Source organism: Mustela nigripes, chromosome 1, assembly GCF_022355385.1.
Source record: "Mustela nigripes isolate SB6536 chromosome 1, MUSNIG.SB6536, whole genome shotgun sequence".
Classification (NCBI taxonomy): domain Eukaryota; kingdom Metazoa; phylum Chordata; class Mammalia; order Carnivora; family Mustelidae; genus Mustela; species Mustela nigripes.
In genome coordinates this window covers 234,544,710-234,561,826 of record NC_081557.1, presented here as the reverse complement: position 1 = coordinate 234,561,826, position 17,117 = coordinate 234,544,710, and the positions used below count along the sequence as shown (strand labels likewise).

At 40.5% G+C, this 17,117-nt stretch overlaps 1 protein-coding gene across 1 annotated transcript; it reads left to right on the top strand.

Moving 5' to 3' along the window:
- Positions 1–700: 700 nt before the first annotated feature.
- On the top strand, positions 701–15,630 carry TLR10 (toll like receptor 10). Its single transcript, XM_059395979.1, is given in 5 exon segments — positions 701–828; positions 5,396–5,462; positions 10,852–10,951; positions 12,322–13,133; positions 13,136–15,630. Coding segments are annotated over 2 exon segments (2,487 nt in total). The 5' UTR covers positions 701–828; positions 5,396–5,462; positions 10,852–10,951; positions 12,322–12,382; the 3' UTR covers positions 14,872–15,630.
- The last annotated feature ends 1,487 nt before the right edge of the window (positions 15,631–17,117 follow it).

Below are 17,117 nucleotides of genomic sequence, written 5' to 3'. Positions count from 1 at the left end.
ATTAAGTATTTAGGGCCATTCAATTTATCTGTTCAAACTACAATTTTCCTCCCCTCCTTATACTTGTGAAGTATAGTCAATTTTAGTGTATGTGCTGCCGAAGTGAGCACTCGAGTTTAGTAAGTGAATGATACCATGGAATTTCCTAACCATGTGAGAATATTACCTTTTATTTTTCAGAAATATAATTTAGAAAAAATAAACGGTGCCACTATTTTCTCTTATCGATATTTATAATTAAACTAGACTCAATGAACATGTGCTTCCTAATAGATTATGAGCTAGCCTGTAGTGGTTTTAAGGGAAAGCAGCCCGAGTCCCTTAGCTCCACCCGTGGGGAGCCTTGAGTTATGTGACTTTCCTCCCCGGACCTGGGCCCTTGTCAAAGGCAAGACATAAAATGGGCCAGTAGACTATCAAATGGTCCATGGGTCCTCTGACCAATAGAGATGCCATTTGGAGCTCCTTGGATATAAGGAGCCAATCAGATTTCTTATCTTCAGAAAGTCCCCTCAGGACCTCTCTGTCCCACCCTAAGCTATGACACTGAGAAAAGGCTGTAGGAAGAAATAGAAGCAAGGGCATCTGTAAGGAGAAGCTGGCAGTAGAAAGAGAAGGAGATTAAGAAAGAGGAAGGGTCAAAGAGAAGCTGACTCATTACTAGAGTGGAGAACAGCCTTTGCCCGCTTTGGAGAAGACAGTAAGATGGCCCGACCACCAGGAACACTGCAGTGGCCATTTTGCTGGTTCTCTGTGAAGCCCGGCAGTGTGCTGCTATGCTTCCTTCCTTCTCGGAGTGTCTTTAAACTAAATCTCTGTCCACCTGAGGTAATACAGATTCTCTATTCATTGCAATTTATATATGAAGGAAGAAATAGGGCAGGCAGAATTCTGAAATCAGAGGAAGTTATAAGAGGGGGGAAAGTATGTGAGAGAGAGCATGTGTGTTTGCATGTGGGGGGGAGTTACAACAGCAGACATCGCTGAACCTCAGAGTAAGGGAAGGTGGGGAAGGGACAGAAAAAGGAAAAAAAATTTTGAGAAGAATAAAAAAAAATCACATCCCCAAATGATCAGTTTATGGTTCTGAGCTTACTATTCCTATTGCTAATTGCAAAGGATTTAAATATTTAGATATTTAAATATTTAAGGATTTAAATATTGAGGGATTCCCGGTGAAGGCAGAGAGAGTAGAACATGAACTTCTGGGCACCTAGAATAGGGAAAACACGGTGGGCTTTGGAGCCAGACAGGCTCAGTTTTGAATCCTGACTCCAACCCTTACTGGATGGTGACCTTGGGCAAGTTTCTTATTCTCCCTGAACTAGTTTCATCATTCGTCAAACGGGAATTATATATAAATTTGATGGAGTTTCTGGTAAGGATTACCCAATATCTTGTATGTAACACTTCCTATAATATTTCCGGTCCTTATTTTAGGAGGTAAAGGCAAGGTGCTTTTTTTTTTTTTTAAGGTTTTATTTATTTATTTGACAGAGAGAGACAGTGAGAAAGGGAACACAAACAGGGGAGTGGGAGAGGGAGAAGCAGGCTTCCCACTGAGCAGAGAGACTGATGCAGGGCTTGATCCCAGGACTCTGGGATCGTGACCTGAGCTGAAGGCAGACGCTTAACGACTGAGCCACCCAGGTGCTCCAAGGTGTTTTGATAATGACGGTGGAGACACAGAATACTTCCCTTTAACTGGGCTTGACTTGGTTTTGGTGAGCATATTTTAAAATAGTAAAGAAAACTTTTTCCATTCACTGACAGAGTGAAGTGTTTAGACAGTTTGGGCTCTGGGAAAAGGAAGACTATGTCTCTAGACACCAAAAAACCCAAGTCATGTTTTTTTTTTCTTGAGAGGACAATACAGACTGTGGGTGTGCTAATCATAGTGGCTTGAGAATTTCTGAGATGAAAGGGATTTTAGAGCTTAGTTTATCCAATAAGCTGGAAGGACCCTCCCCCAGGCTCCTGATGGATGTGCATTCGGGACCTATTTCTATGTGTATATGGACATGTTTGCATATGTTTAGGTGTGCCTTACGTAGACTGTTCATTTCGGTTGGTGTTTTTCCTTCTACTCTTACTTATTGTGGGATTTCCCCCTCTAAATTTTTTTAAAGATTTTCCTTATTTATTTGAGACAGAGCATGAGAGAGCTGCAGAAGCTGAGGGAGAAGCACACTCCCCGCTGAGCAGGGAGCCCAACATGGGGCTCGATCTCAGGACCCTGGGATCATGACTTGAGCTGAAGACAGACACTGAATGACTGAGCCACCCAGGTGTCACCTCCCCCTCTAAATTATGTGTAGAAATACATGTATTATATTTTTATGAAAAATACCAATATTATTGTTTAAAAAAAAAATCTTGTTTTAAGAAAGTACCCCTCCCCATTTTCACATTTAAATGAACCCATTATAATCGTTCATTTTTGAATTGGCCATTCCTCCTGTGAACAATCCATTTGGAAGAGGTTTTTTGTTTGTTTGTTTGTTTGTTTGTTTTTTAAAGATTTTATTTATTTATTTGACAGACAGATCACAAGTAGGCAGAGAGGCAGGCAGAGAGAGAGAGGAGGAAGCAAGCTCTCCACTGAGCAGAAAGCCCAATGCGGGGTTCGATCCTAGGACCCTGAGATGATGACCTGAGCTGAAGGCAGAGGCTTTAACCCGTGAGCCACCCAGGCGCCCCTGGAAGTTTTTATCTTCATGAGTGACATCCAACAGTGTCACCTGAAATTTAAGCATCAATAAAATCTCAAAACCCATTGCTTTGAAAAAGTTGATGTGTACTCCTGTAATCTATATAAATAGTGCCATGTTTGTTTTATCATGTTACTTCAAAATAGGGCCTCTAGCTAACCCCTTCCCACTCTTTTCTAGTCAGATTATGGAGTCACCATTCCTAGCTTTCTGGTCACCCCTTAGCCATCCCACCGTTTGATGGGTAGACTAACTGATCTGATCTGAACCTTGATGGAAGACACCATCAAAGTGCTCTAAAAGGCTTCAGGAAATAATATGGCGGTTCTGCAAAAAAATTAAATATAAAATTGCCATAGGATCCAGCAATTCCACTTTAGGTATAAACCCCAAAGAACTGAAAGCAAGGACTCGAACGGACGTTTGTACACCCATGTTCATAACAACATTATTCACAAGAGCCAAAAGGCAAACCCAACCTGCATATCCATGGATGGATGAATGGATAAACAAAATATGGTGTCTACACACAGTAAATTACTATTAAGGCTGAAAAAAAGGAAATTTGAATACATACTACAACATGAAAGAATACAGTCCTATCTTGCCATTCTTTTAATTTAATATATATATTTTTAAGATTTTATTTATTTATTTGACAGAGAGAGATATGATGAGAGAGAGAGAGCACAGGCAGGGGGAGTGGGAGAGGGAGAAGCAGGCTGCCCGCTGAGCAGGGAGCCCGATGTGGGACTCAATCCCCCAGGACCTCGGCATCATGACCTGAGCAACCCAGGAGCCCCCACTTTTATTAAAAGATTTTATTTTTACTTATTTATTTGGCAGAGACAGAGGGGCTGTGTGTGTGTTTGTGTGTGTGTGTGTGTGTGTGTGTGTACAAGCACATGCACGAGTGAGGGGAGGGAGCCCGACACCAATGCGGGACTCGATCTCACAACCCTAAGATCATAACTGAGCCACCAGGTGACTCCTCCCTTACCATTCTTTGGCAAGAGTTGTGAATACATTTTTCTTTAACAGAACTTTGATCTTGAAGTCAGAAAGAGAGCATTAGAGAAAAAAAATAAATAAAGGAACCAGACTAGTGATGGAGGGTATGGCAATGGGCCTTATCCCCACTGCCATATAGAGAGAAGGAGTTCCCTGAGAATCAGTTTTTGATTTGATTTGGTTTGATATGATTTTTTTTAAGCAGTCTCCATAGCCTGAGATCGGGGCCTGAGCCAAAATCAAGAGTTAGACTTTTAACTGACAGAGCCACCCAGGTGCCCTGAGAAACAAATTTTAGGCAGGGAGGTCAGACTATTCCAATATGAAAGGCAAAATGACATATGCGTGGACCTAACTGCTCTTGTGGAAGGTATTAGAAACCCTTTTTGTTTGTTTTGGTTATTACTAGACCAGAAAGAGGTGACTGGGCCCCAAAGAATTCTCACTGAAGGAAATGAGATTTCAGAGAACAGATTGGAAGGATCTAAACCGTGCCACCCCTACAAGAGATTATAGTCCCAAGAAGCTCTAGAGAAGTGTCTTCCTTTTTTTTTTCCTTTTTTAAAAAGATTTACTCATTTATTTGAGAGAAATGAGTGGCACATATATTTTTTTAAAGATTTTATTTATTTATTTGGCAGACAGATCACAAGTAGGCAGAGAGGCAGGCAGAGAGAGAGAGAGGAGGAAGCAGGCTCCCCAATGAGCAGAGAGCCCGATGCGGGGCTCGATCCCAGTACTCTGAGATCATGACCTGAGCTGAAGGCAGAGGCTTTAACCCACTGAGCCACCCAGGTGCCCCAGCAGTGCATATTTAAGCACATCTGAGCAGGGGGTAGGGCAGAGGGAGGAGAGAGAGAGAGAATCTTAAGCAGACTCCCTGCTGATTATGGAGGCCGCAGTGGGACTCAATCTCTCCACCCAGAGATCATGACCTGAGCAAACACCAAGAGTTAAACGCTTAACTGCCTGAGCCACCTAGGAGCCCCAAGAAGTGCTTAAAATGTTAGACAAAGAGTCAAGAGTAAGTTCAACTGGGAACCCTTTAAAGACTGTGACAGTTCCACCAGGTAGTCCCACAACTGTGGCCACACCTGAGGTGGGAGGTCTGAGAAGATGAGCATAGCTTCAAGCATTGCCCGTGAGTTTGGAGGTGACTCAGTTATTCGGAGAGAAGAGGAAAAAAAGAAGGAAATTCTGATATACACTACAACATGGAAGAACCTCAAAAACACTGTGTACTAAATGAACAAAGCATGTCACGAAAGGGCAAACAAAATTCCACGATTCCACTCCTATGCGGTGCCTTCAGTAGTCAAACTTAGCGAGACAGAGAGTGGAGGCCAGGGGCTAAGAGAAGGAGGGGGGTGGGGGGGTGGAAAGGTGGGGGTTGGCTGGTGGGGAGTAGTTTAAGGGGTCGAGAGCTAACGTTTGGGAAGATGGAAAGATCTGCAGATGGATAGTGTGACGGTTGCACAACCACGTGAGTGGGCTTCGTGGCACTACACTTAAAAAAATGGTAGTTATCATGAATGAGTATTTTACTGCCATTTTTTACAAAGTGCTTGAAGAGTGTAATGAGTTTATGTGACGTGTAATGCCGCTAGCGTGCAGTAGGGGGCAAAGGAGCTTCAGCTTCAACCGGAAAAGCTTGATTTCCCGTGCCCCTGCAGGCAGTCCAGCCCAGTGGATGAACCATTCCCGCCTACAGCCCCTCTGGACCTGTGGCAAGCCCCAGCGGTAAGAACTGCCAGCCCTGTTCGCTCTAACACTCTTGACAAAGAAGGGTTCAATGGGTCTTTTCTAAAGAAGGGATCATTAGAACTCCTGTACCTGGAAGGAAAGTAGTCTTATAACTCAGATTTTTAGTATTTATTATTGTGCCTATGTTAATCTCAAGATGAATGATTAACAAGTGACCTTGGGGCTCCTGATCTAAGAAACTGTCTTGCAGGCACTCGACCCTATAGGGTTTCCTTTCACTGGTTGCCGATTAAAACCTGATCAGTCCTTCTACCCAGAATGGAGGCTCCCATCATGGTGGTGAGGTTTCTCCAGCTTTTATTTTTCCTTTCATGCATGTAAATAACATCTGCTGTTTAGCTATTGAAAGCATCGTTGTTGCTCCTTTACTGGTTTTAAAGTTCTGCATGTATGCTATAGGGCGGAAAGTAGGGGCACACCTGATGGATTTTGTACAATGTAGACCTTGTTCTGTTGCCTGCAGAAGTCCGGAGTGGCCAAAGATGGCCAGGTGGCTGCTGTAGGCTACAGAATGATTAATAGCCCTTGGGCATTTGAGTCCTAGGAGAGCTTTCTCACAGACCACCTGTGCTGAGTTATGAATTAGGGTTCTGTGTACTTTCTAAGTTGTGTTCAACTTCTTGTGAATTCGTAGCTTAGGAATGCACATAGGCAAAGTGTCTTGTGCTTTATGACACCTAGCTGAGTGTCCAGTAGCACTGCTTGCCACTCACAGAGAGGCACGAGGGGTGGGAAAAGTGGAAGAAGTCACCATGACAGCTAGCTCTGATGATGGAATCAAGGTGGATGATCACATCCCAAATGACTTTATTTCAGGTTTTGTAATGTCTTCCGTTTGGGTTCTGGGAAGGGACTAGAAAGGTCTGGGTTCAAATCCATACTCTATCCCTGGGTTACCTTGGGTGACTTACTTAACCTCTGAGTTTTAGCTCCTTCATTTGTGAAGTAGGGGATAAAAATGGTCGCCACTCTGTTGAGTTGTTGAAGGGATTGAACAAGATAACATATGAAAGCATGCAGCTCAATGCCGGCCACGTGGGAAGCTTTCAAAAAGTTTCATCCTTGCTCTTTCTTCTGTTGCAAAGATCACTTCCCGTGCTGTGAGGTTTTAACCCCTTCTCCACTTTTTTGCTTCACTAGAAAAAGAGGCGATTGATTGTTCTTTGGTCAACCACCAACAGTCATTTCATAGTGTCTTTTGATTTGGACTTTTAAATTATGAGCTAACAAAGAAAGTCATTTTCTGTTTTTCACCTGCTCTCAGCAGAGCAGAGCAGTAGTAGGGATATGACAATATAGAATACATATTTAATGCATCTTTCATTAAAAAAATTACATCCTACTTTTTAAAATGTTGAAATGAAACGCCATAGGCACAGGTACTAACTAAGAAATAGGACCTTTTTATTTTATTATATTTAGAGAAGTTCAAAAAGCGTTGGCTCCTCTCCCTTCTTTAGAATAAGTTACAGATGAGGTTGTGGTATCGGGCAGGTCAGTAAAATATAGAGAAGTCAGTAAGATATGAAAGCTATGACACCTCATTTCAGGGGGTTCCAGAGGTAGCAGCTGGGTTGGATTCTGCTGCATTTTTCAGGGGCCATAGCCCCCAAACCCAGGAGCTACATTTGCAGTCAAATGCTCTGCCGCTGAGCTATATCCCCTGGGAGCTACATTTGAAGTATTCTGTGAAATGATAATGTCAAATACACTTTTGTCAGCTTAATGACTGCCGGGGTCCTGCCAAGCCACATCGGATCCTGAGACAAAAGGAAAAACCAGGATTAATGATCCCGTCTTTATGAAAAATTTTCACATTTTGTTCGTTGTGGATTTTTAGGTTAAAATTAATTTTTTAAAATGTTTCATTAAAAAGTTATTTATCTTGATTATTGAGTTTCTTGACACCCTTTAAAACTGATGCCAGAAATTGCCCACCTCTGGGCCTAGATGACTGCCACCATTTGTGAAAATCTACATGTGACGACAGTGATATGTATACATTATCTTTTTTTAGGACTCTGCACAAAATACATTTACAGATGAAAAAAGGGAACCCTTCAGCAGTTAAATAAATGGTCTAATTTAACACAGCCAGTAAGTTGCTAAGTAGGACTTGAACACAAATCTATCAATCCCTAACACTAAACTCAATTCTCTGACCATTGAGCACTGCACCATATCAGGAACTCACAACACAAATTCGTTCATTTGACACACACTTTTGAGAGCATATTATATGCCACCTTGTGCTAAGAGATACAAAATTGAAATCATTCATTCATCTATACATTTAAAAAGCATTTACTGAGCATGTGCTATGTGCACTATTCTATGTGGCAGGGATACAGAAGTCCGCAGGGTCGTCAGCTCCTTTCTTATGGTTGTAAGAGACAGTCAATACATAAATGAACCAAGGTTTCAGATAGCACTATGTTTCGAAGAGACATAAAATAAGGTGATGTGAACTACTACAAGTCAGCCTCTTTTTTTTTAAAGATTTTATTTATTTATTTGAGAGAGAGAGAGTGTTACTGGGAGGGGGAAGGAGAGGCAGAGGAGAAGGAGAAGCAGACTTCCTGCTGAGCAGGGAGCCCAACACAGGGCTCGATCTCAGGACCCTGAGATCATGACCCGAGCCAAAGTCAGATGCCTAACTGACTGAGCCATCCAGGCATCCCCACAAATTGGGCACTTTAGATTAGGTGGTCAAGTCAGGTCTCTTAGAGGAAATAATCTGTAAGGCAGGATCTAAAAGACAAGACAATCCAGCCAAAGAAGGATTGGGGAAACAGCATCCCAAGCAGGGGGACAAGCTAGTGCAGGACGCTAAGGTCAGAGCAAGTGTGGTATGAAGGGAGATCCCAGAAGGAAGCAAGAGCAGCTCAGGGAGGGTGTATGGGTTTTATATTAAGTGTGGCAGTACATAGTTAGGACCCAGGCTGGCTGCTGTAACAAAATACAATGGCTTCAACAAGATAGGACTCAACACAATGGCTCCATCCATGTCAGTCCTTGTAAGGAATTGATATAAAACCTAAAGTGGGTGGTCATTGGCAGACTTACTCGTTAGGTTCCTTGGACTGTATACTGGGACACTTGAAAGAATCAGTATGACTTAGTGACATATAACTTCATTGTAATAAGGTACTATAACATCTTTCAAAACTAATTTACCTTGGCTCACCTAGAGAGACAAGATAGCAGAGTCACTAGGACACCAGGTGCTGGTATATTAACTTAGTGACTCTGAGGCACTTACAGGACCTCTTTAAGCACCACCTTCCATATCTGTAGAAGGTGAACAGTGATAGCACTGACCCTGTAAGGCAGTTGTTGCAAGAATCAAGCTAAATGAAGTTAGTATTACTTAACTCTGTGAATGCTGGTGTTGTTACCTAAAAATACATCAATGGGCCATTGCCTCATTTACATGATAGAGTCAACATAGGGAAGCCATTAGCTATTAGCTATCTGTAGATAGCTATAAGCTATCTGTTGAATAGATATAAATGTACTATTATGGTACTGGTAACAATTTTATTTTGCTGTATTTTTAAAATCTTGAAGATTATCATGAACATAAAGTTATATCATAGAGGCTGTCTTACTATGTTCATGTTTGTTCTTACATTGATGATTGGATGTTATATTAAGGGTTACATAAAAAGGAGATGACCAAAAAAAGACTACCTGGGGTAGATTGGAGGAATATTCTCAGTGGAAAGGTGAAAACCCCAGGCCATCTTCTCAATCCCATTCCCCCACCTAGGGCCTTTGGTGCCCCCGTCCATTGAGCACACAATAGACAAGGAATATCAAAATCAAAGTTTTCTCTTCACAGTCATGGCACAAGATGGTTGAGTATAGCTGTGTCCATTTTCCTATATTCTACAAAACAGTTTTATAAAGTGTTCTCATTTTAAAATTACTTAAAAATGGGAAATATCCACATTTTCTAGGATTTCTTAACAACAACAATGACAAATTTGGACAGGTTCTAGAGAAAGAAAAATCCAGATGAACGTGAGGTAATATTCCAGGTATCCTTTTGTCCGAGTTCTGCCTGTTTTGTCCCCATGTCTATGTACTTATTATTTCATTTATTTATTCCTAAACTCTGTGGGGAGAGTACTATTAAAGACTATTACCTGCATTTTAAAGAGGAGGAAACTCATGGGTGCTGAGGCTTTTGAGAGAAAAGTCAGACTTTAGCTGTTTAATTAGACACAGAACAGAGACAATTGAAGAATTAAGATTTTCACAATATTCATTATCCAAGAAATGTATTAAGCTGCCAGGAACTCTTCTGGACACTGGGACTATAGCAGTGACTAGAACAGATAGAACTTCTGTTCTTTCACAGCTTACATTCTAGTAAGGGGATAAGAAAAGAGAGACCACAAACAAAACAAATGTGTATGTTAGGTGGTGAGAAGTACTAGAAAGAAAAATAACTAAGATAAGGAGAATAGAGAATGATTAGGGAGGAATATTTTGTAGAGGAGCGTCAAAAAAATGCCTATCTGATATGGTGACTGTCATAGAGAGATGTCAAGGGAGTGAAGGAGCATTCAGCTTGTCATCTGGGACAAGTGTATTCTGGAAAAAGAAGGGCAAGTACAAGTTCAAAGATCTAATGTGGGGTCATGCTTGGAAAGGGTAAGGTAAGGAATGACCAGACAAGAGTTGGGAGTTATGCACTGAAGATGTCAGATCTTGCGAGGACTTGGGATTTTTTTCTGGTTAAGATAAGAAGCCAGTGGACGATTTGGAATAAAGGAGTGGCTGATTGTGACATGCCTTTTAAAAATTCCTCTGTCTGTTTGGAGAAAATGACTGAAGAGACACACTATTGGTAGGAAAGATCCCCTGGGACTCTATCAAGAAAAGAGGCAGTAGGGGAGGTGGGGAGAAGTGGTTAGAGTCTAATATTGAATTCATAAACTCTTAAACTTTATGTTCTCCCATACCAGGTGCAGGGGAGGTGAGGGGAAGTGGTTAGAGTCTAATATTAAACATAAATGCTTAAACTTTATGTTCTCCCAACCAGGCATTGGGAAAATACCAAGGCAAGGTAAATAGCTTGGTGAGTTTTCCTGCTTATCCATGCATGTGTCCAATACACACCGACCTTCACTTTCCTCAGACTGGTCACTCTTACAGACAAGTAGGGCAACCAAAAGATATACTCCATAAGAAGATATGGTGTAGGGAGACCTCTCTGGGCTCTTCACACCAACCCATTGTTCTGAGGAGCTGTGTGTGTGTGTGTGCCCATGTACCTGTGCAGGCATGTGTATATATTTTGGCATGGTAGAAAGAAATGGAAACTACTTTCATCATTATTACTGTTATTTGGCAGTGATCCAGATTGCTTTTGCCACCAACCTGAAGACATATGGCCCCATAAGGACAGAAACCATTCTGTTCATTTCTGTGTTTTGGACTTTCCATGTACACAGGTAAGTCTTGTTGAAAATCAAATATTAGCTCAAAGGACTCGCTATGTCCACCAATATAAAAGTTAGGGAGAACAATATCTTGACATTAATTTGGGAGCCCATAGTATTCAGTAATTTAAAAAAAATTACTTCATTGAGAACTTAAAACCTGCACATAAATGTTTATAGCCGTTGTAGTCTTAACTGCCAAAACTTGGAAGCAACCAAGATGTCCTTCAGTAGATGAATGGATAAATGAACTATGAAACATCCAGATAATGGAATATTATTCTGTGCTAAAAAGAAATGAGCTATCAAACTATGCGAAAACATGGAGGAACTTTGAATGCATATTAGTAAGAGAAAGAAGCTGAACTGGAAAATCTACATACTGTATGTTTCCAGCTATATGCTATTCTGAAAAAGACAAAACTATGGAGACAAAAACAATAAAAAAAAAAAGACAAAACAATCAAAAGACAAAACAATCAAAAAAAGACAAAACAATCAAGATCGGTGGTTGACAGGGGTTGTGGAGCAGGGGGAAGATGAATAAGCAGAGGACAGAGGAATTTTAGGGCATGAATGAATGCATGATGATCAATGCAAGTCATTATACATTCATCCAAACTCACAGAATGTCCAACACCAAGAGTGTGAACTGTAATGTCAGTTACAGATGTCAAGTGATGACAATGCATCAATGTAGATCCATCAATTGCAACAAACGAGCAACGCTGATGGGGCATGTTGATAATGGGGGAGGCCAGGCATGCGTGGAGGTAGGGGGATATGGAAAGTCTCTGTACCTTCCCCTTTCCCTCAATTTTGCTGTGAGCCTTAAGCTTCTCTAAAAGAGTAAAGTCTTAAAATCTTTTACTTTCAGTTTTCTTAAAGCCCTCAGGCTATCAAAATGGCATGGAAGGGAGAGTGTTGAATATGACCTGGCAATGAAATTCCTAAGTTGAACTGGGAAAAAGGCACTTCTGCCAACTATTATATATTTATCTCCCTTGTGGGACTCCTGACTTGCCTCAGCGATGAGGATATGGCACAGTAACTGGCTTGGAAATCTAAAACCCAAGCTCTCAGATCAAGTCAAAGACTCAATGCAGTCAATGTAGGCTGGAACCCTATTCCAAACTCTTGGTGAATAGAGTCATTTTTGGCATTAAAAATAATCTATACTGGGGTGCCTGGGTGACTTGGTAAGTTAAGTGTCCAATTCTTGATCTCAGCTCAGGTCTTGATCTCGGGGTGTAAGTTCAAGCCCCATGTTGGGCTCTACACTGGGCATGGAGTCTACTTTAAATAAATAAATAAATCCTATAGAATTTAACAAATGACATAACCACTTCATATTATATGCTTAGTATTATATGTCTTTCCAGGATTTGAACTCATCTTCATCATTCATACGAGGGAACCAGTGATAGAATCCTTGGAGTTACAATGAAACATATCAGAAGCATTTACGTATTTTGTAGTATTGCTGTGTCAGTGCAGGGCTGGGCTTCAAAGTTGCCAGAAGAAAGGGAGTTAACGGCCAATTTCTCCAACATGTTGCTAAGAAAGGTTCCTGCAGACTTGACCCCAACCACAACCACACTGGATTTATCCTACAACCTCCTTTCTCTACTTCAGAGTTCAGATTTTCGTTTTGTCTCTAAACTGAAAGTTTTGATTCTGCGCCATAACAGAATCCAAGAGCTGGAGGTCAAGACCTTTGAATTCAACAGAGAGTTAAGATATTTAGATTTGTCTTATAACAGACTGAAGATTGTAACTTGGTATTCACTGGCAGGTCTCAGACATTTATATCTTTCTTTCAATGATTTTGACACCATGCCTATCTGTGAGGAAACTGGCAACATGTCACATTTGGAAATTCTAGGTTTAAGTGGGGCAAAAATACAAAAATCAGATTTCCAGAAAATTTCTCATTTGCATCTAAATACTGTCTTCCTAGGATTGAAAAGTCTTCCTCATTATGAAGAAGGTAACCTGCCCATCTTAAACACAACAAAACTTCACATTGTTTTACCAATGAACACAAATTTCTGGGTTCTTTTGCGTGATGGGATCAGGACCTCAAAAGTACTAGAAATGACAAATATAGATGGCAAAAGCCAACTTGCAAATTATGAAACTCAACAAAATCTTACTTTAGAGGATTCCAAGACCTCTATTCTATTACTTATTAAGTTGATTTACTCTGGGATGACCTTCTCCTACTCTTCCAGTTTATTCGGCACACATCAATAGAATGCTTCCAAATCCAACATCTAACTTTTGGAGGCAAGGTTTATCTTGACCACAATTCATTTGATTACCCAAAGACTGTAATGAGAACTATGAAATTGGAGCACGTACAATGCAGAGTTTTTTCTGTTCCACAGGAGAGGGTCTACTTGCTTTTTACCAAAATGGATATAGAAAACCTGACTATATCAGATGCACAAATGCCTCACATGCTGTTTCCTGTTTATCCTACAAGATTCCAGTATTTAAATTTTGCTAATAATATCTTAACAAATGACCTGTTTAAGCAACCTATCCAGTTGCCTCATTTGAAAACTCTCATTCTGAAGGGCAATAAATTGGAGACACTTTCTTTAGTGGGTTTCTTTGCCAGCAACACATCCTTGAAGCACTTAGATCTGAGCCAGAATCTGTTACAACATGAAAATGATGAAAATTGCTTTTGGCCAGAAACCTTGATCACTATGAACCTGTCTTCCAACAGATTTGCTGATTCTGTTTTCAGGTGCTTGCCCAGAAGTATTCAAATTCTTGACCTGAATAATAACCAAATTCAAACTGTCCCTAAAGACATTATTCATCTGAAGTCTTTGCAAGAGCTGAATCTTGCATTTAATTTTCTCACTGATCTTCCTGGGTGTAGTCATTTCAGAAAACTCTCAATTCTGAACATTGAAATGAACTTAATTCTGAGCCCATCTCTGGATTTTTTTCAGAGTTGTCAGGAAGTTAAGACTCTGAATGCAAGAAGAAATCCATTCTGGTGTACTTGTGAATTAAGAGATTTCATCCAGCTTGAAAAGTATTCAGAGAGCATGATGATTGGATGGTCAGATTCGTACATCTGCGAATAACCTTTGAATCTAAAGGGGACTCAGTTAAAGGATGTTCATCTTCCTGAATTATCTTGCAACACAGCTCTGTTGATTGTCACCAATGTGGTTATCATGCTAGTTCTGGGGATGGCTGTGGTTTTCTGCTGCTTCTACTTTGATCTGCCCTGGTATCTCAGGATGCTGGGTCAGTGGACACAGACACTGCAGAGGATTAGAAAGACAAACCAAGAACAACTCAAGAGAAATGTCCGGTTCCATGTGTTTATTTCATACAGTGAACATGATTCTATGTGGGTGAAGCATGAATTAATCCCCAATCTAGAGAAAGAAGAGAAATTGATTTGCCTCCATGAGGGACACTTTGACCCTGGCAAGAGTATTACTGAAAATATCATGAACTTCCTTGAGAAAAGCTGTAAGTCCATCTTTGTTTTGTCTCCCAACTTTGTCCAGAGTGAGTGGTGCCATTATGAACTCTACTTTGGCCACCACAGTCTCTTCCATGAAAACTCTGATTATGTCATGTTTATCTTACTGGAACCCATTCCACTCTACTCCATTCCTACCAGGTATCCTAAGCTGAAAGCTCTTCTGGAAAAGAAAGCATACTTGGAATGGCCCAAGGATAGGCGTAAATGTGGACTTTTATGGGCAAATCTTCGAGCTGCTATTAATGTTAATTTATTAGAAACCAGAGAGATATGTGAACTACAGACATTCGTGGAGCTAAATGAAGAGTCTCGAGGTTCTGCAATCTCTTTGATAAGAACAGACTGCCTCTCTTCCCCTGAAAAAAATGCAGGGGAAATTGGGGCCTGCATACATTGTCAGGATAGAAGTTGATAACCCCCTTTATGCTGGTAACTGAGCAATATCATTAAAATGAAAAATGATTATTTTTTTATGTCAGTTCCTGGAAGGATTTCTAAGAATGTATACTACAGAAACACAAGTTTGCAAAGGCTTATGTAAAAAGATGTTCATCCCAACATTGTTTATAATCATGAAAAATCAAAAACAGCTCACATTTCCATAGAATAAAGATTGAGTCAATCAATCATAGTTCATTAATGCAACAGAATATTACACACCCATTAAAAAGAATGAGGTAGTTCTATATTTGCTGGTATGAGGAAAATTATACTAATATGATAGTTTATATATTGAAATAAAAGTCTAAATGAATTTGCACCAGTACATTGGTATAGTAACAGTGGTTTGAGTCTGGGAGGTTGTAGCACAGAAAACTTTTTGTTTCTAGGTTGTATATTTCTTTAACATTGGAATTGCTTAAGTGAATCTGTATTTCTTTTGTAGGTAGGAAAACACAATAAAGATAATTTTTAGGGGCGCCTGGGTGGCTCAGTGGATTAAGCCGCTGCCTTCAGCTCAGGTCATGATCTCAGGGTCCTGGGATCGAGCCCCGAATCAGGTTCTCTGCTCAGCAGGGAGCCTGCTTCCTCCTCTCTCTCTCTGCCTGCCTCTCTGCCTACTTGTGATCTCTCTCTCTGTCAAATAAAATAAATAAAATCTTAAAAAAAAAAAAAAGATAATGTTTAAAGCCTATGCATCCTATCATTTCACTTGATTCTTCCATTCAAGTCTCACCAGTCATAGAATGAAAACAAGCTTTTCTAAATTTTGCAAAATTATATGTTATTTCCCTGATTAAAAATGAGATTCCCCTCATGAGAAAAATTTCTGTGGCTCAGGATGCCTGGGTGGCTCTGTTGGTCAAGAAAAATTTCTGTGACTTATGTAACCATAAAGGAAGAAGACGGCCATATTTAAAATCTGACACCTGTCCCCTCTTACCTCCATGCATCCCATCATTGAGACCTATCAAGTTATGGGCCCTTTCCCAGAACATTCGGTCTCTTTGGTATCATGACTGATCATTGAGGGAATCTTACATATCCTTCAAGGTACAATCCAAATGTCAACTCTTTTTTGAAAACTTCCTCACTTCCAAGTATGATGCTCCTTGATGCTCCATAACACTTCTGACATACTTCTATCACCACACTGATCATATATGTTTTTAAAGTTTCCCTCTCTTATTAGACTATGAGCTCCTCAAAGGCCAGGATAGACTCCCCCGTGCCCTTATTTTCAGCAAACATTTGCTCAGTCCCTGGTTCAGAGAATAAGTCAGTGAATGTTTATGTTAGGTAAGCTAGAGGAACATAGCAGGGACCCAACTGGCTTCGGGTTAGGAAGTCAACTGAGAAGACAAGAATCCAGAATTGAAGAATTTCTGAGTATAGCTTGAATCATGTGAAATTGCCAGTGTGTAGTTGCTCTTGGCCTATAAGAATGTCTACTTTATCTTATTCAATCTAATAAAACTAATTTCCAAAGCAGGGTAAAATTGGGCTTTACATCTATTTTATTTCCTCATAGTTGTAGTCTTATGAATTCCTCATGCTAGCAGTAATTTGAGAAATTGTAATGAAGATGGTCCACCTGAAAGCGTAGGGACAGAATTGGGTCAGTCTCCAAGCCAGATCGTGCTATCATTTGCCTAATGACCAATCTACTGGGAGGAGGCTGAGTGTCTCTCTTCTTCCGTCCTAGTGAGCTCATAACCTGTTTGGTACAAGGGGAAATCCAAGGAAATCACAAAGCAGGGAGAGCAGAGAATGGGGAGAATGCATTTCCAACCAGCCTTTCAGCATCTGGGCCACTGTTGTTAGTGTGACTCATGGCTCCTGGGTGAGTCAGACAGTTGCTCTAGGAGGATTTTGTAAATTTTGAGTAAATGACTCAGTGTGAGACTCTTACCTTTAATGGTTAGTTAACTGGGAACATGTAAAGTAGGTAACATTAGCCCTAAAGTCACCAGGATTGAGTTATTCCATGGTAGAATCCTCAGTTTAGTAATATAGTTTTAAAAATGAATGTACTCTATCACAACTAAAACACACACACACACACACAAACTACACACACATCAAGCATAGCTGTCAGCAACTTCTTATTTCAGCAGTCAGCAACTTCTTATTTCAGCAGCTAGACTACCCTTAAATCTGCCCTATCAGTCCATTCTACTATTCCTCTCTCAGAAATTCAGATACCATAAAAAATGT